This window comes from Hemicordylus capensis, chromosome 1, assembly GCF_027244095.1.
Source record: "Hemicordylus capensis ecotype Gifberg chromosome 1, rHemCap1.1.pri, whole genome shotgun sequence".
Taxonomy (NCBI): domain Eukaryota; kingdom Metazoa; phylum Chordata; class Lepidosauria; order Squamata; family Cordylidae; genus Hemicordylus; species Hemicordylus capensis.
This window is the reverse complement of record NC_069657.1, coordinates 4690441-4708899: the sequence shown is the minus strand read 5'-3', so window position 1 is coordinate 4708899 and position 18459 is coordinate 4690441. Positions and strand designations below refer to the sequence as shown.

The 18459-nt window shown below is 45.1% G+C and overlaps 1 protein-coding gene across 2 annotated transcripts in view; it reads left to right on the top strand.

The window, feature by feature from the left end:
• The window catches only part of TOGARAM1 (TOG array regulator of axonemal microtubules 1), a 65700-nt gene that overhangs the window by 4272 nt on the left and 42969 nt on the right, over window positions 1-18459 (top strand). Inside the window, exons 2-6 of one of the 2 annotated variants that reach the window (XM_053284436.1) lie at window positions 4288-4339; window positions 6065-6199; window positions 8259-8555; window positions 10173-10435; window positions 15378-15610. In XM_053284436.1, coding sequence (XP_053140411.1) covers window positions 4288-4339; window positions 6065-6199; window positions 8259-8555; window positions 10173-10435; window positions 15378-15610 — 980 coding nt within the window. The remainder of the gene's footprint in view (window positions 1-4287; window positions 4340-6064; window positions 6200-8258; window positions 8556-10172; window positions 10436-15377; window positions 15611-18459) is intronic. The other variant, XM_053284437.1, reaches the window with a different exon arrangement.

Below are 18459 nucleotides of genomic sequence, written 5' to 3'. Positions count from 1 at the left end.
TTCTGAAACTATGATTGGTGCAAAATGTGCCAGCCAGATTGGTCTCTTGAGGTACGAGGAGATCATATAACTCCCCTCTTAAAAAATTACAGTGGCTGTAAATATGTTTCTGGGTAAAATACAGCATGTTGGTAATTACCTTTAAAGCCCTCAGCAGTTTAGACCCAGGGTTCTTAAGAGAAAACAGCTGCTTTTGTGAGCCCCGCTGCTTGTTAAGATCATCTGGGGAGGTCCGCCTACTAGGGATGTGCATGGAACCAGGCGGGGATGGTTCGATGGTGCTGGGGTGTGTGTACTGCTGCTTTAAGAGCAGGGGAGGGTGCACTTATTCCTCTCTCCGCTCTTTTCCTTCTGGCACTCCTTTTTTCTAAAGTTCACCGGGATGGCAGCATACCTCCCTGCTGCCCTATTTACCGGACACAACCGGAAGTATCCGACATGCGCACGACAGCGTGACATGCACGTTCATGATGGCGCAAAGTGTGCATGACAGCGTGACGTGTGCGCACCCATACTGGTGCGCGCAGGCGCGTTGGATACTTCCAGTTGTATCCGGTAAACGGGCAACAGGGCGGCAGGGAGGTACACTGCTGCCCTGATGAACTTTAGAAAAAAGGAGCACTGGTGAGGGAAGAGCGGAAGGAGGGGTAAGTGCGTCCTCCCCTGCTCTTAAAGCAGCATCCCCCCCCCCCGCCATCAAACTAGTGGAACCAGCCGCCTTTAGAACTGGCGCGGAGGTCCATAAAGGGCCTCCGAACTCGTTCTGTGCACATCCCTACCACCTACAGTTGCCTCTAGGGCTTCTGGTGGCAACTCAGGGCTGGGCCTTTACTTTGGCTACCTCCAGGCTTTGGAACTCACTCCTCTCTCTGTTGAAATAAGAACTTCAGCATCTCTGGCGGCCTTTACAGAAATGGTCAGCACCTGCTTTTTGTTAATTTTAAGCAGTTTTAAAGTATTTGTATTGTTTTTAACTTTTGTATTTAAAAATACAGCAATTGAATTTTATTTTTTATAAACTGCCATGAAACATACGTTTAGGTGGTATAAAAATGTAAATTAAGAAATTCCATGGTTCTTTAGGGGCATTTTTGTGTGTGGAATTTGGAATTAGATTGGCGGGTTTGGGATCCATGGGAAATTGAAAGAGCCCTCATAGAAATGCAAATTTTGCAAACAAAAAGACACAGTGGAACCACAGTGGCTTTTAATTAGATACTGTTTTAATAGTTTGATGGTTTTTAATAGTTTTAACATTGTTTTAGATTTTAAATTGTTGTAATGTTTTAATCTTTTTATTTGTTATTTTTATTGTATTGTACTGTAAACCGCCCAGAGACTTGCATTTTGGGCGGTATACAAATATGATAAATAAATAATGAGGATAAGTTTAGACTACATGGCATTTACCACAATTGAAAGCCATCTCCAGGCCTTCGTTAGGAGCATAGGAAGTGGCCTTAAACTGAGTCAGGACATTGGTCCATGTAGCTCAGTATTGTCTACACAGACTGGCAACAGCTTCTCCAGAGTTGCAGGCAGAAGTCTCTCCCAGCCTGATCTGGAGATGACAGGGAGGGAACTTGGAGTCTTCTGCATGCAAGCATTCAGGTGCTCTTCCCATAGTGGCTCCATCCCTTAAGGGAAATATCTTACAGTGCTCACATGTAGTCTCCCATTCAAATGCAAACTAGGGCAGAACTTGCTTAGCAAAGGGGGTGATTCATGCTTGCTGTCACATGACCAGCTCTCCTCTCTTGTGTTGTCAACACAAATTGCCAATACATAGTCAGGTCATCTTGAATCTGCCTTTAACAAACAAACAAAATAAGCAAAAGGCTGACATACTCTGGACATGCTGTATCCAACATTAGATAAAGAAAAAGAGAGAGCCCCATTGCATCAGACTAAAGGCCCAACTTGTCCCTTAATCCTGTTTTCAGCTGTGGATAAGTGTGAAACTGGACTGAAACAAACAAAATTGATTTTGACAGAGCCGGATGCAAAGTTCTGCATCTTGGCAATTTTTAAATAACTACATAAAACCAGTTATTGGATGGGTAATACCTAGCTTGATAGTAGTATGCATGATCAGGTTCTTGGGATTGTAGTGAATCATAATGTTAGAGGGCTGTAGGCCACCTCCAGCCTTGGGGGCGGGGTGCCTCTGGGTAGCAGTTGCGGGGGAGTAACAGCAGGAGAGAGGGCTTGCCCTCAACTCCTGCCTGTGGCTTCCAGCGGCATCTGGTGGGCCACTGTGCGAAACGGGATGCTGGACTAGATGGGTCTTGGGCCTGATCCAGCAGGGCTGTTCTTATGTTCTTATAAACTGAACAAAAATCTGCAATACGATGCAGCTGCAAAAAAGGTTATTGCCGTTTTCCACTTCGTTACTAAAAACTAGTTTCCAAGTCATGAGAAGTAATCATTCCACTTTGTTCCATACTAATTCAACCTCATCTGGGTATTGTATCCAGTACTGGGCTCCACACTTTAAGAAGGATGTCTACAATTCAGAACAAGTTCCGAGGAGGGCAGTGAAGTTGGCCATGGGGTCTGGAAAACAAGACCTGTGAGGAAAATTTGAAGGAAGTTGATATCTCTAGCCTGGAGAGGAGGATGGAGGACATGATATCTGAAGGGCTGTCATGTAGAAAAGGGCAGACTTGTTTTTTTGTTGCCCCAGAGGGCTGGACTTACTTTAATGGACTGCAGTTTCAGGAGGCTAGAGTTTGGTTGAATAAACACTGGGAGAAACTTTGAGACAGTAAGAGCAGCTCAGCTGTGGAATCTGTCACCTGCGGGCTGGTAGGCTCTTCCTGGAGGTCTTCAAGCAGAGGCTGAAGAGCCATGTGTTGGGGATGATCTAGTTCTGGATTTCCTGGATGGAGCAGGGGATTGGACTAGATGTTGTACAAGACCCTCACCAACTCTGTGAGATTTTGTGAAGACTACGGCTCTTTCCTCTCCTGTTTGAGCCCCATCAACTAGCATTCAAAGGTACTCTGCCCCTCATTCAGTCTTCTCCATGAGTGTGTCTAATCTCCACTATAGGCCTTTAGTTGGCTGTTGCAGTCAGGATGATTGTTCCTTCTGCATCCTTTGGGTCTAGGATGGGCATTGACAGTTTTCTTAGGATCTAGGAGCCACCCCAAATATTTGGGAGCCAGATGATAGACACTAGTCAAAATTACTGGTGTTAGTGGCATAGGTTGTGGAGGGAGAGGGTAAATGGACTTCTCTTTATCCTCTTTAAAAGTAACATACTTAGAACAGAAACAAGGCTGCCTGGGGCAAATAAAGATTTTATTAAAGCACTACCTCTGAATACCTTCGTCTAGGCATCCTAGCTCCTTGGCACCTGCGGCTTGTCAGGCCCTGGTCTAGGGGCCTCCTGGTCCAAGGCTGGTGGTGGCAGCTGCAGGAAAGAACCACCTGCCTCCCCTGCTTTCTGTGAAGAAGTGTCTGGGCAAGGAATGGCCACTGTTGCTCTTGGCTTGTCCTCCCGAGGCCTTGAGGCCCAGTTGTCATTCTTGCCCAGCATTGCTGCACAGCCCCCCTTTTCAAGCTGCTGTGCACAGAACACACTTCCACCCTCCATGCTGCCACTGGAGGTGATGAGCCGCCTCCTGCTTGAAATCGGTTCAGCACTATGCAATGCAGACTTAACACTTCTGCAGCCGCACCGATTTCTGTAGGCCAGCAAAGGTCTTTCATTTTCCTCATCACTCTAGTGCCTTATAAATGGGCTGCAGAGTAGTGAGGAAGCAGACTACAGGAGATCTGTTGGGATAATGCTCTTAAATATTATTTGTTGACTCAAGAACAACTTACTCGTGATGTGGGCTAGATCTGTACACTCTCCTTAATGTTTGTGATCAGTCTTCACTGTCTGCATTTACAAGCTGGTTAATTGAAAAAGCGATGTAATGTAGTGCAGTGAAGTAATCTTTCAGAGGAACAGGGAAGGTTTCCCAGAGTCATGGAGGAAATAGGTGTAATGATTAAGTTTATGTACATTCCAGTCGGTTCAGTTTGTTACAAATTAACACACACAGCTCTGAGGTAACTAAAGGAATTTGCAAAATCACGAAGATGCATAGCAAGTGAGTAGTGCAAGTGAGAGGGCAAGAAAACTAGCAGCTGCAGAAATGAAGCATCTTTTTGAGGGGAATAATCAGATTTCATCTCTGAATGGTGGATGGCTCTGTCAGGGTGTGATTCTACAAGCAAGAAGTTTGAAGTGAATTGCATGTTAATGTCTCCTCTGTTGTGTGTCTCTTGCAGTTCTCTCCATCAAATGATTTCTTTCACTCTCCGAAGTTAAGGCCTTCACAAGGTAAGCCAGTTAAATATGAAATGTATGTAGAGCTTTACATGCCAGTGTGGCGTAATGGTTAGAGTGCTAAATCGGCCTGGGGAGACCCAAGTTCAAATCCCTGTTCAGCCATTAAACTTACTGGGTGACAGTGGCTTTTATTAATGTAGCCTAAAATTGCATTAGTCTTTCTTTTGTGTATGTGGCTGTATTGCATCACTGACTCACATTTAGTTTGTGATTCATTGCAGTCCTGAGTTTACATATTCTACTGTCGTCAGCTGTTCCTCCTCCAATAACTGTGCATTTTGCGGGCTGGGGAGAAATGTAGAACCCAGGACCAGGCTTAGTGGTGTTCTATCCCTGTATCTTGTCTAGCAGAAGAGCCAGCAGGAGACTTTTCAGAGAGAGCATGTATCACAGGGCTGTTAAAGAATGCTGCGACCCCCTCCCCATCTTTTTCTCAAAAACACGTCCTTGTAATTCTTCTCCTGCATAATTGTGATTGTTTTTGTGATTGTTCTTAACAATCAGGATAAGGTTAAGACCAAACATAAACATTGACGTAAGTGTGGAAGTAGAAACATACTAGAAGATTGATGTTGAGGCAATTCTACCCCCCAAGAGTGCATTCTTGCTTCTCTTTTCAAAGGACAGCTGTTTACTCTTTAACTTCAGCTGTAAAATATCTCTCTTCTATGAGCAAGTTAGCTCAAGGGAAGATGAAATGGCTTTTAATCCTCTCCACGTCACCATCATGATAACAAGTAATGTATTGCTTCTCCCCTTTGTGGTTGTGTACAGAGTACATAGCCTTTGAAAATGTCTCTGAACCCAGCTGTTTCTGTCCAGGTGAACAAAAGTTGTTCCCTGGAATTGCTGAAATTCCTTCTGGATCTTTCAGCTACAACCAAACACTCGGCTGTCCCTGGTCAGGGGCTAGCTCTACAGACCTCTGGGATATCTAGTGGTGGGTCAGCAGTAAAATGGGTGAATTACTAGTGTAGATGTGGGGCAGAAGCACTGAGGCTGGCTCCCAGTTTAACTGTGGATGACAGGAAGCCAGCGTCAGGTCAGCATTTGCCCTTAAACATGCAAAGTAGCTCTTAAAAAGGAATTTTGGATGACCCATTTTTAATAGGGTTTTTAAATCCTAGTGGTTTCCAAAAAGGCTTGCACTCTTGTAATAAGTAACCAATCTCCATCTCCTACCATGTATGTAGTGAAAAGGCCACATTGGGCAAGACCAGGCCTGTTTTGCTTCTTTTCATTGTCAGTGTATTGTGCCAGCATAGAGGGGTTCAGTATTCACTGAACATTGTGCTTGGCATGATGGTTTTAGTGGGCGCACAAGCATATATGAGAGAAAGAGTCTTTGATCTGTTTCACATCTATGTATGTTTATTTGATTTTTATCTCTTCCTGCTTGAAGACTTTTTGTAGCTAATTGATTGTGGCAAGAAACACTTGGGAGCAGCTCCAGTGCTACTTTTGATATGTCCTGGCAAAAAGTAACTCCTGTTTCTCTGCTTCGTGCCAGCAACATTATTCTGCTGTGTGCACATGAAGAAAGCTTGTTATGAGGTTGCCTAGGAGCTCCTATGCATGTGGCCTGGGAGTGTTTGCAGGAGGGATTCCCAGACATTCTATGCTCCTCCATGTGTACCGTCCCAGGATGGAGATTTGTTATGCTTCATAACAGGTCATGAAAACATTCTTGATTGGCTTTTCCCTTTTGTTTGAAAGGTGTGATGACCTCTCATCAGCCTCAGATATCGGGGAAATGCAATCTGCTTGGTCTTTCTCACACGCGTGGGAAGAGTGGTAGTGTGGATTCCGATTTGCAGTTTCTAGGACTGAATAACCATCGGCAAGAGAAAGGTACCTGCTGTACAGCTATGTTGTAAATCTATGTGCATATTTGCCCTGTTCTACTTTGTGCTGGGTTGGAATGTATACATGAAGTTTCTGTGGTAGCATTCAGTTCAGTGAAGGGTTGGATTGGCTTGCAAAAGTTTTTAAGAAGTTGTCTTTCCTGAGCTAAATCATTGGTGCAGCTTTCCAAGATCTCAGGTATAGAAGTCTTCCCTGACTCACTCTTCAATCAGGGTGCCAAGGGTTGATGTTCTATATGTAGTGTATATGCCCAGCCACTGAACTACAGAAATAGAACAGCAGTCAGTATTCCTAAAGCAGCATTTTCCTAAATATTCCTAAAGCACAGTATTCCTAAATCACCACCAGGCCCTGTCTGCAGCCTCAGAAGTGAATAGAGTAATGACCCTTCCACACACAGGGAAGCATGCAGTGGTTCATTATAAATGCTGATGTGGCTCATTAGGATGTGCATGGGGAGATCTGTTCACGCAAATCATTGGGTTGGAGCAAATAGCCTGACTTCCTGTGCATAGTCACTCCAAGCCGGAAGCCCTGCTGAGTCTGATTTTGATGCCATTACAATGGTGTAGGTACAGATTCATTTAAGGGACAGTTAGCCTGCTGTGCAGTGTTTTGAACTAGAAGACCTCCACAGTCCCTCCAAGCTCTACAGTTCTGTGAATCTAACTTCATTGTCTTTAGGGCTGATCATCCCACTGATGATCGTTCCCCCAAACAACCTTCTTTTAAAAGGTACCCTAGAAACACAAAGCCACACTTTTCCACAGTCACACTCTCCAATCACTTTTCTTATCTTGTTTCTGAGAGGACATGCAAAATGCAATTCTGTCCTCAGGGGAGGACTGTCTTCCAACTGCCTCCTGACCAAAAATCATAACACTAGCTTTCCAAGACATTTTCTTTTCCTTGTTAGAAGGCAGTGGCATACATTATATGGGTATAAAAGAAGGTTATAGCACCAAGATCAGTCAATCATTTTTAGGTACAGGGCAACCTATTTTCATTGTGTTCCAGTCCAGTTGTTTACAATTTAGACTTCTAGAACTAGACAGGCACAACAAGGAGCAGAAAGACTTATACACAATGATAGTGAACTTGCCCTATATAATACAAAGTGTTAGTTAGATAGCTTCAGTCAAACAGGTCCTTGGGCTTGCCTGGAGTAGCTCTTTGCAGCCTGGCCATAGTGCCAAAGAGATCTGCTGTGGGCAACCCCTTCTTTTATGAGGGGTCTAATGACAAGCCACTTGGGACTTGCAGCTTCTCAGTCTGATGCAGTTTTGGAACATTTGCAGGTAACAAAGCCAAACATATGAGTTACTGTGGAAGAAGGGGAGAAGAGCCAGTCTTGTGGCAGTGAGCATGAATTGTCCCCTTAGCTAAGCAGGGTTCACCTTCATTTGCATTTGGAGGGTGCCTACCTGTTGTCTGCTGTAAGAAGTTTTCCTGAGGGCATGTGGTGGTAGCTCAGTGGTGGAGCATCTGGGTTCCAAGCAGAAGGTCCCAGGCTCACTCCCTGGAGCTTCTCCAGGTAGGGCTGGGAAAGACTCTTGCTTGAAATCTTCGAGAGCTGCTGCTGTTCAGTGTAGACAATAGAGTTTGATGGTCCTATGGTCTGACTCTGTACATGGCAACTTCCTTTTTTTCTAAAGACCCCACGTCCAATCTACAGCCTTTCCATTGTGCATACATGCATTTAATCACCCAGAAAGTGGGAGAACTGTGATAAGCCTGATTGGCAGTGGAATTCCATGGGTTTGTTGTGTCTTGTTGAATCTGTCTGTCTGCTATGTTATACAGCCTAATGAAGCCTAGTGAAGCAAATAGTTTCTCGCTTGCAAAGCATAGACTGGCAGTGTTAGGAAAAGCAAAGAAGGTGGTTGACCTGCTTCTGCGCTCAGGAGAAAGCTTTCTATGCCAGTTATGTTTGAAGCTCAGTTAAACATTAGATTGAACAAAAATGGCTTGCAATTGCTGGTGTTTTTTTTTTAAAAAAAAATATGTCTCTTTAGCACATGTTTTTTGTTTGTTTCCTTATCAGTCTGTGCCAGCCTCAGTTTCACCAACAAGCCACAGCGAACATTTTGCAGCCCACCTGAGCATGCTCCACCTCTCCTGGGCTCTCATGCCAGCCAGGGGTCTTTCATCCTTCCATCCTACCCATTCTCATCACCCAGGCACAGTCCGAAGCGCACCTCACCTCCTACAGATGTGCTCAAGAAATCACAAGATCATGCTGTTAACTTCTCTAATTCCTGGCCTCTTAAGAGCTTTGAAGGGCTTCCAAAACCTACTCATCAGAAGAAGTTTTCCAGCTTTGTGACAGGAGAGGATGCAGGTACATACTGTGATGAAAACAGTGTGGCCTTCAGCAGGCTGGGCCAAGCCTGAAAGGAGGGGTTGACAGTACTTGTGAAAGTGAAATGGACCGGAGGGTAGTGTCAAAACTGGCCAAGCAGGTGAAAGGAGAGGGAAACCACACACTGTTTTTAGATGGAGAATTTATTAATGAAGGTACAGTTGCTTGGTGAGCTTCAGCAACATATCTTCTTCAAAGGTAATAGTTTTAAGTTCTTCTCTACCTTTTTCTCAAAGTGCATCAGGCAGTGGCAGGTTTAATAATTCTCCATCCAGTATCAGTCTGATGTACACCTTTTTTGGTGTTCCATTAAAAAGACCTACACTAGAACAGTTCATTTCTAAGAGAGAGTAGATGCTGAACCTTCTTCTGTCCTCGGAATCTGTTAGGAATACCAGTGGCATGATGGGATAATGAAATTACAAGGTCATCTTTCAAAGCAAAAAACATCTGTGAGGCTACCCACTACTGATGCTGATTATTAATACTTTTTTCACATTTTAAAGTGCACTCAGAACGTTGGAAATCTGGGTGGAAAGGAGCTTGCTGAAGAAAAGGCAAATGGCTTTCTTGGACTTGGTCTGAGGAGGAGAAGGATGCCACCTCATACCAGTGCAACTTTCCCTTAAGTGACAAGGTCCCCAAGGTACTGGGCCACACAAGGGAAGAGCCACTAGGGCTGGGCTGAGTCCTTGGAAAAGCCAGGCTTGGCCCTCCTCCTCTGTGACAGTTTGGACTTTCCCTCTGTAAACATTCACTCCTCCCTGTCTTACTGATGAGCACTTTTCAGCTTTAAATACAATTGTTGCATTTCAAATACACCATCTGTATGTTCACCAGTCACTAAAAGCTTCTCAAACAAAAAAGTCTCACTTTGCCTCTGGGAGTGGTCCCAAGTCTTAGGGCTTGATATGTGTCGTAGGAAGAGAATTTCACTGCTGGTGAATAACCCTGATTTTTGCATGGGTAGCATACTTAAGAAGGCATTCTCAGCTGGCCTCGGGTTTCATGATAAGATGAGGCGGAGGAAGCATTTTCAAGGTCTGTAGGGCTCCAAGCTATTAATGGTTTTATGAATCAAAACCAGTATCTTGAATTATATCTAGGAGACTGTAGGAAACTAGTGTGAATGCTGCAGCAGCTGTATAATATGTGTCTAGTCCTCCTGTTCTATATAATAACTTTATATATCCACCCCTGTTCTCACGGTGGTTTGCAAAACAAAACAATAAAATAAAACATACAGTTTAAAAACACATTAAAGCAAACAAAACAAAAACTATCACAAAATACAACTAAAAAGACAAACCTATTTAAAAAGCTTGGATGAACAAAAAGGTTTTCATCTGACACCTAAAAGAGGTGAATGATAGCACCAGGCGAGCCTCTCTGGGGAGGCTCTTCCACAAATGGGGTGCCACGGCTGAAAAGGCCTCCTCTACCTAGTAGCTACCACCATTCTCTCATTTGGAGCAGGGCCTCTATTAAATGAATAAATACACTATTGCATTTCTTAATACCTCATGAAATACATTATTTGGCAACATATTGTTTCCTATATTCCTAAAATGTCACATGTGCATCTCTTTAATGCAGAAGTGAAGACCCAGGATACTCCTCCAATTCAGCTGAAACCTGCCTTTGTGATATCCCCAGCCTCACGGAGAGGTCTGAGTGGAACAAAACCAGTGCCTCCAATCCCCAGGGGTGTTAGTCCCTTGCCTGATAAAGTAGAAGTTACCATGATGGGACAAAAGAATGGGGAGCCAGAAGACGTCTGGTTGAATGAAAGGGAAAAGAAGCTGGCCATTGACCTATCTGAACTGAACATCAACGAAAAGGAGCTGGAGGAGGAAGAGGTGGGGGTTTGGTTTGGCCTGGTTTTTACTGTTAAAAATGGATGAATGGGAAATTGGTCTAAATTGGGTTCTCAGACTTGGGCCCCCCAGATGTTGTTGGACTACAGCTTCTATCACCCCTAACCAGCATGGCCTTTCCATTGTGGATGGGGATGATGGAAGCTGTAGTTCAGCAAGGGTGGACTGCAGTGGTGGGACACTGTGTGGAACAGGATGCTGGACTACGTAGGCTTTGGGCCTGATCCAGCAGAGCTGCTGTTATGTAACATCTGGGGATTTGTCTGAGAATCACTGGCCTAAATCGCACCCCCACCACAGGCTTCAGATTGTTTACATGATCAGCAGGGGGTTGTTTGTAATTCTGTGTTTCATGTCATTTTTTAATCATTGCACTGGAAAACTGCATGAGTGAAAGTACCTCCTGCTGTAGTTTGAAGCATTTTTTGTTTTCCAAAAATCTGCTCAGTGGATAACTTTGAAGCTTAAGGTTAATACTTGCTTCTTGTCACTAGCTGCTGCTGTAGTGCTGTTCTGCCAGTTCTTGGTGGATGCTGAACCCAATAGCTCTGCAGTAATGCCTTCTGATAGAAAGCAGACATCATGCAGCATAAGCAACTCAGGCAAGAGATTAAAAACCCTGTATGTTCCAGTCCAGAGAGGATGCATGTTTAAACTAGAAGTTTATTCCTCAGCCCAAGTAACTCACCTTAGAAAAGCAGCAGATACTGATTTTGAGTATCCATTCTTGCTTTATATTTTCCCTTGCAGCTCTCAGTTGTTGATATTTCTTCTGCGTGGTCTCTGTGACTTTCGCTATTGGGCTATTTGCACAAACATAGATTAGCGATTCGGGAATGTTCTAAAGTTGTAGACCTGCTGTTAGTTTTGGTGCGGACTCCTCCCCCTTTATTGTGCTCCCACCTTGCCGCCTCAGTTCTTTGCTGTCTGGTGTTGGATCAACATCGTAGACTTCAAGTTGCCTTCTTTAGCAAAAAAAAAAAAAAAATCATCTTTCTCCCCTGCTGTTTATTTTGAGTTCTATTCTCTCTAGATCTCCTACTTTCGTTCTTCTCGCTTTTTCTTTGGCATTTTTATTTATCCTTGGTTCCCCCCTCCCCCATTAGCGGGACGGGGACTATTACTTGTAGCCGGATCCCTTTTGGCTATGACAAGTGACAAGACTAAGGTCGTTTTTAACATTGTGCAGGTTGCCGGGCAAAAATCCCTTCCACAGACGGCCGCTTTGGGGCGAGGCCCATGTGTTAGAAGCTTGTGCTCACTGCTGTTTTAAAAAGCAGGCGTGGCAGAACCAAGCACAGACTTTGCTCGATTCTCGGGGAGAGGGTGCTTTCAGCTCCACCCGCAAGTCCCTTCAATATTCTGGGGACAAAGACGGGTAAGGATCCTTCGCTGTTGGGGGATCCTGTGCTGAACTCCGGTGTGATGCCACTGATCCCATTGGTTCCTACACCAACCAACCAGCCATCAGTACTGGGTTTGAGCTCAACTGGCTCTAATGCCCCCCCATTGGGGTCTAAGCATACAGTGCCTCCTGTCACACTGAAGTACAAGCACCCTTCTGAAGTGCTTAAGAAGAAGAAAAAGAGGAAGAGGCATCTCCAATCTGCCCATACATTTCCATTATTGCAAATGGGATTCATGTCACTTTCATCAAAGGTTTCTTCAAAACTGAGTCAGGACCTCCATTGGGTTTCTAAAAAGAAGACCGACCAGATTTCCGCCCCTTCAATTCCCACCTCAGTGGTGGTCTATAATAAACTTCAACACGGATGCTCTTCTGATCGAACCCGAGCAATCAGCTTCACTAGATGAGCAGGAGGAAGCCTACCAGGATGACTACAAGGACGTTCACTACCGGTCCTTGGTATCGATTCGTCAGCCATCTCCAAACTACCAGAACATGAGCAAGTGCATGCACTCCAGAAAGAAGCCTACAGAGTGGCAGGACAACAGCTCCATTCTTCTTGCCACACAACAGACTCAGGAGCATGTTCTGTGGGGGTATCTGTAGCCCTCCACAGGCACACTGTTTGCGGTCCTCAGTGCAAGACCCTGAAGCGAGATCCTGAATAGACTATTTGCCCTTTGATGGCAAGACCTTTTTAGGAACTAAAAGCGATGAAACCATGGAGCACGTCCATAAGCTGTGCAAGACAGCAAGGTCCATGAGCCTCTCCAGTGCACTCAGTAAATTTCCCAAGAACTACAGATATAACAAAACAGCAGCAGCCATACACAGTAGCTTCCCATTCCCAGTCGTCGGAACAGTTCTTTTGTATTTACAAACCAGGAGGTCAATACAAGAAACAAACTGCCTACAACTACTCTGCCAACAAACAGACAAAAGGCAAATCTAGACCATCTACTACCTGACTTCCACCTCGCCTGGACTTGTACCAGACTACAGCCCTTTCTATCCATGTGGGAGGCTATAACTTTGGCCAATGGGTTCTCACTATTATCCATATAGGTTATGCCTATATGGAGGAGAGCTGGTCTTGTGGTAGCAAGCATGATTTGTCCCCTTAGCCAATCAGGGTCTGCCCTGGTTGCATATGAATGGGAGATTACATGTGTGAGCACTGTAAGATATTCCCCTTAAGGGATAGAGCTGCTCCGGGAAGAGCATATAGGTTCCAAGTTCCATCCTTGGCATCTCCAAGACAGGACTGAGAGAGATTCCTGCCTGCAGCTTTTGAGAAGCCACTGCCAGTCTGTGTAGACAATACTGAGCTAGATGGACCTGTGGTCTGACTCGGTATATGGCAGTTTCCTATGTTTCTATGCCTTAGAGCTCAGGGAGTTGCCTCCATCAACTCCCATTTGAACCACTTGCGTAACCCCAGCTCTCCTTGAGGAGGTGAGGAATTTGTTGGACAAGAACACTAGAGAGCCCATCCCTATAGTGCAACAGGGATTCTTCTCTCCTTATTGCACCATACTTAAGAGACGGTGGTCTCCACCCCATCCTAGACCTTTGGAACCTCAATAAACTGTTCCTCTACAGATATTTTTGGATGTTTACAATCCCTGCCATTCTCATTCTCCCAGCCCCAGGCACCTGGTTTGCATTTGTTGATCTTAAGGATGCATACTACCATGTTACTATATGTCCGCAACACCCCAAATGCCTTTGTTTTCATGTAGGCTATTCAGCGTACAAGTTCAAGGCTCTCCCATTTGGTCTTTCCTCTGCCGTGCTTTACCAAATGTATGGCTGTTGTAGCCCACCTTCAGGAATAGGGTGTCCAGGTTTTTCCTTTTCTTGACGATTGGCTTCTGATGGCAGACTTGCCCACCTCCTTTGCTCGCCCTGTCCAGCGCACACTCACCGTACTCGACGAGCTTGGGCTCATAGTCAACCTCAAGAAATCTGTTCTCTTTCCAACAGGAGTGATAGAATTTGTGGGGGTAATGTTTAACTCCCTCACGAATCATGCATATCTACCTTGTCACTGTGTACACAACATTCAACTATGTGCTCAAGCCATGCTAAAGCCCATGATGCACTCTGCCAGGGATATCCAGCGATTTCTGGGTCTCATGGCATCCACTATGGCGGTTCTTTCTCATGCCGGGCTATGCTTGAGACCCCTTCAGCGATGGTTCATCGTAGATCATTTCGACTCTCCATGCCAGGGATTCTCAGCGTTGCCTCCCCAGATGTTATTGGACTTCAGCTCCCATAATTCCCAGCCCTGGTTGGGGATTATGGGAATTGAAGTCCAAAAACATCTGGGGACCCAACATTGAGAATCCCTGCTCTGCGCAACTCCCAGTCCAGACATTATTAGATTCCTCAGTCAGTTCGCGACTCCATTGCCTGGTGAACCTCCAGTCGACATCTCTCCGGGGGCAGACCTTTCGCTATGCCACAACTTAAGGTAGTGACAACCGATGCGTCCTTGCTTGGTTGGGGAGCTCATCATTTGCGATGCACAGTCAGCGGGCACTGGACAGCCACTGAGGTGAAACATCACACCAGCTGTCTAGAGCTCCTCGCAATATGCAAGGCCCTGTATGTCTTTCTCCCTGTGCTTCATCATTCTCAGTACACATAAATACAGACAATACTGTAGTACCCAACATAAATTGCCAAGGGGGCATGAGGTCCAGAACACTCCCTGTTTCTCAAAATTTGGGACTGGGCTATTGCTCACTGCATGCACATCTCCGCAATTCGTATCCGAGTGCCATGACAGCAAGCTCACAGATTGCTCAGCAGAACGACGGCACTGTCTCACTAATGGCAGCTGTGGAGGAACTCTTATTCGTCCCACCTGTGTCATACCATGTGTGGAGGAATTTCAGATCTCACGAGCCCCTTGATATAAATTCTTTACCACTGCCACCAAGTAGACTTTTCTTTCCAAGTAGGCCGCATCCACTGTGTTGGACAAGAATGTCTCCCTTGAAGCAATTTGTCGGGCAGCTGCCTGGGCTACTCAGACTTCCTTCATCATTCATTATGTGCTGGACATCAAAGCAAAAGAAGATACCAAATTTGGCAGGGCTGTACCATGATCGATTTTCCAGTGACTGCTCTCTCTGCCTGGTGAGTAGCTTGTTACAAGCCCAATGGTGTGAGTCACAGAGACCACGAAGAAGATCATCAGGTTGCTTACTTGTAACTTGGGTTCTTATAGTGGTCATCTGTGATCTCACACACGCACACTTCTCCATTGAAGTCTCTTTAGACTGGAAGACACTCGAACTGAGGAGGAAAGGAAGGAGCATAGTAAAGGGGGAGGAGTTACCACCAAAACTTATAGCAGCACTACAACTTAAAATTTACAGCAGGACTGCAACTTCAGAAGATTCCCGAACTACTATCTGTGCTTGTGTGGAGAGCCCAATGGTGTTAGATCACAGATGCCACTAGAAGAACAGGTAAGCAACAACATTCTCCTCTTCTCTCTAGATGCAGAGTTCTCTTCGGTCTCTTCGTAACAGTGCAGCAAAGAAGAGGGCCAAGCTAAACGGCAGCACTTCTGATCTAGAAAGCCCAGACTCTCTGCTGAAACTAGATCTGACCTCAGAGTCCCCTTCTTGCTTGTCATCCCCAAGCACCAGCTCCTACAGTGAAAGTGGAGTTTACAGCCAGGAGTCTGCGACATCCCCTCTCTCTGCAGCCTCTCAAGGGATGAGAATAATGTGAGTTTTTTTTCACAGCTCAAGAATTACATCTGCAGCTCTTAAGCTGGGGGTGGTGGTGGAGGTCCACAACCTCTTAAACCAGCAAAATTGGACCCACTTCAATGGTGTTGAATGTTCTTAAGGGCAAATACATGTATGTTATTGTCAGTTGAATTGTGGGTTAGGATAGGCTGATCTACCCTGACACACCAGATATCTTTCATCAGCTCTTGTGTAAAGTAGCTGAACGGCAATTCCTGTAAAATGAGGCTGGAAATTGTACTTGTTAAAGCAAGCAGGTGCTTTTTGCATACATATAGGTAATGCAGTGCTGATGCAACTTTGGTACGGAGGTGCTTCCATTTTTATCTGGAAATCCAATATGACTGCCTACACAGCTACCTTTCCCTCGCTGCCATATAGTCATCTGCAGAAAAAAATGTCAGTTGAGTTCTTTAAAAAATGGTTCTTTAATGAAATCTCCTTTCAAACAAGTCCCACAATAGCCTTTTTTCACCCAGTCTGAGTTAGTGGGAGAATATTACACAGCATCCAGACCAAGTTAATCATGACTAATATGTCTAATTAATTTCAGAGATGCTTAGTCATAACTAATTAGTCCTAATTCTTGAGGGTGGGTGGGTGTCTGGGATTGCATTACATTAATGCTCTAGGATTTGCATGGGCTCACTATAGTCTTCTGCAGCAAAATTCTAGGCTTTGACCTATACATTTAAATGAATTAGACTCCTTGTACCTTATAAACTAGTTTCCACCCTTTGACCCATTTGCACTCTGACTGGGCGTGTCCTGTTGAACCGCTAACTGGACACTAGGGATGTGCACGGAACTGGCTGGCTTGGTTCGGTTCAAATCCAGAACGGACTCAAACCCGACTAGGCCAGTTCGGTCCGGCACCCCATTGAACCTCCCCACCCCATTTGGTTCGGGGGTGGGTGCGTTTCGCAAATGTAAGTTTATTTATATATGTGTGTGTGTGTGTATACACACACATAGACACACACCGGTTTGCACATCCCTACTAGACACAGAAGCACTTTTTGAAGTGGTGGTTCTCTTATACTTAGCAGGAGGAAGGCAGCTACTCTTATTCAACCCCAGCCTTCTGGGGTATCCTTCTAGTGGCTGTTGCTGGTGTCTGCTTTGTGTGTCTTTTTAGACTGTGATCCCTTTGGGGACAGGGAACCATCTTCTTTTAAAAAAAAGATTTCTACGTAAACTGCTTCGAGAACCTTTTTTGGTGAAACGTATATAAGAACAGCCCTGCTGGATCTGGCCCAAGGAATATCTAATCCAGCATCCTTTTTCACACAGTGGCCCACCAGATGCCTCTGGGAAGCCCACAGGCAAGAGCTGAGGGCATGACCTCTTTCCTGCTGTTACTCCCCTGCAGTTGATATCCAGAGGCCTCTGAGGCTGGAGGTGGCCTATAGCCACCAGACTAGTAGCCATTGATTGACCTGTCCTCCATTAATTTATCTAAACTCCTCTTAAAGCCATCCAGGCTGTTGACTGTCATCACATCTTGTGGCAGAGAATTCCATAGGCTGATTATGAATTGTGTGAAAAAGTTCTTTCGTTTGTTGATCCTAACTTTCCTGACAATCAATTTCATGGGATGACCCCTGGTTCTAGTATTATGTGAGAGAGGGAGAAAAAATTCTCTCTATCCACTTTCTCAACACCATGCATGATTTTATAGACCTCTATCATGTCTCCCCGCAGTCATCTTTTTCCTAAACTAAACAGCCCCAGGTGTTGTAGCCTTGGCTCATAAGGAAGGTGCTCTAGGCCCCTGATCATCTTGGTTGCCCTCTGCACCTTTTCCAGTCCTGCAGTGTCTTTTTTTAAGGTATGGTGACCAGAACTGTATGCAGTACTCCAAATGTGGCTGCACCATAGTTTGTATAAGCATTATAATATTAGCAGTTTTATTTTCAAACCCCTTTGTAATTATTCCAAGCATGGAATTGGCCTTTTTCACAGCTGCCGCACACTGAATCGACACTTTCAATGAACTGTCCACCACAACCACAACATCCCTCTCCTGGTCAGTCTTTCAGCTCAGACCCCATCAGCGTATATGTGGAGCTGGGGTTTTTCATCCCAATATGCATTACTTTACACTTGCCAACATTGAACTGCATTTGCCATTTCATCGCCCACTCAACCAATTTGGAGAGGTCCTTTTGGAGCTTCTCACATTCTCTTTTGGATTTCACTACCCTAAATAGTTTGGTGGTATCTGCAAATTTGGCCGCCTTGCTGCTTACCCCAACTTCACTTCTAGATCATTTATGAACAAGTTCATAAGAGGGTGTGCCTCTGAGTACCAGTTGCAGGGGAGTAATGGCAGGAGAGAGGGCACGCCCTCAGCTCCTGCCTGTGGCTTCCAGCGGCATCTGGTGGGCCACTGTGCGAAACAGGATGCTGGACTAGATGGGCCTTGAGCCTGATCCAGTGGGGCTGTTCTTATGTTCTTAAGTTAAAGAGCGCTGGTCCCAGTACAGATCCCTGGGGGACTCCACTTCTTACTTCCCTCCACTGTGAAAACTGTCTAGTAATAGTAATAGACCCTGTAATCCCTGTGCCAAGTGCAGTTAGTTGCTCTTAGTGGCTGTTCTGCAGATAATGGAAATCTCACCTGAAGAGGAGGTTTGTTTTAGGCTTCTTGAAGAAGTAGTTCAGTTTTGTACATGTTCTCTATCCTTGGAGAGTTCTGGGCCAGTCACTTCTCTCTCAGCCTAACCTGCTTCACAGGGTTGGTGTGAGGAGAAACTTAAGAATGTAGTACATCACTCTGGGCTCCTTGGAGGAAGAGCGGGATATAAATGCTGCTAATAATA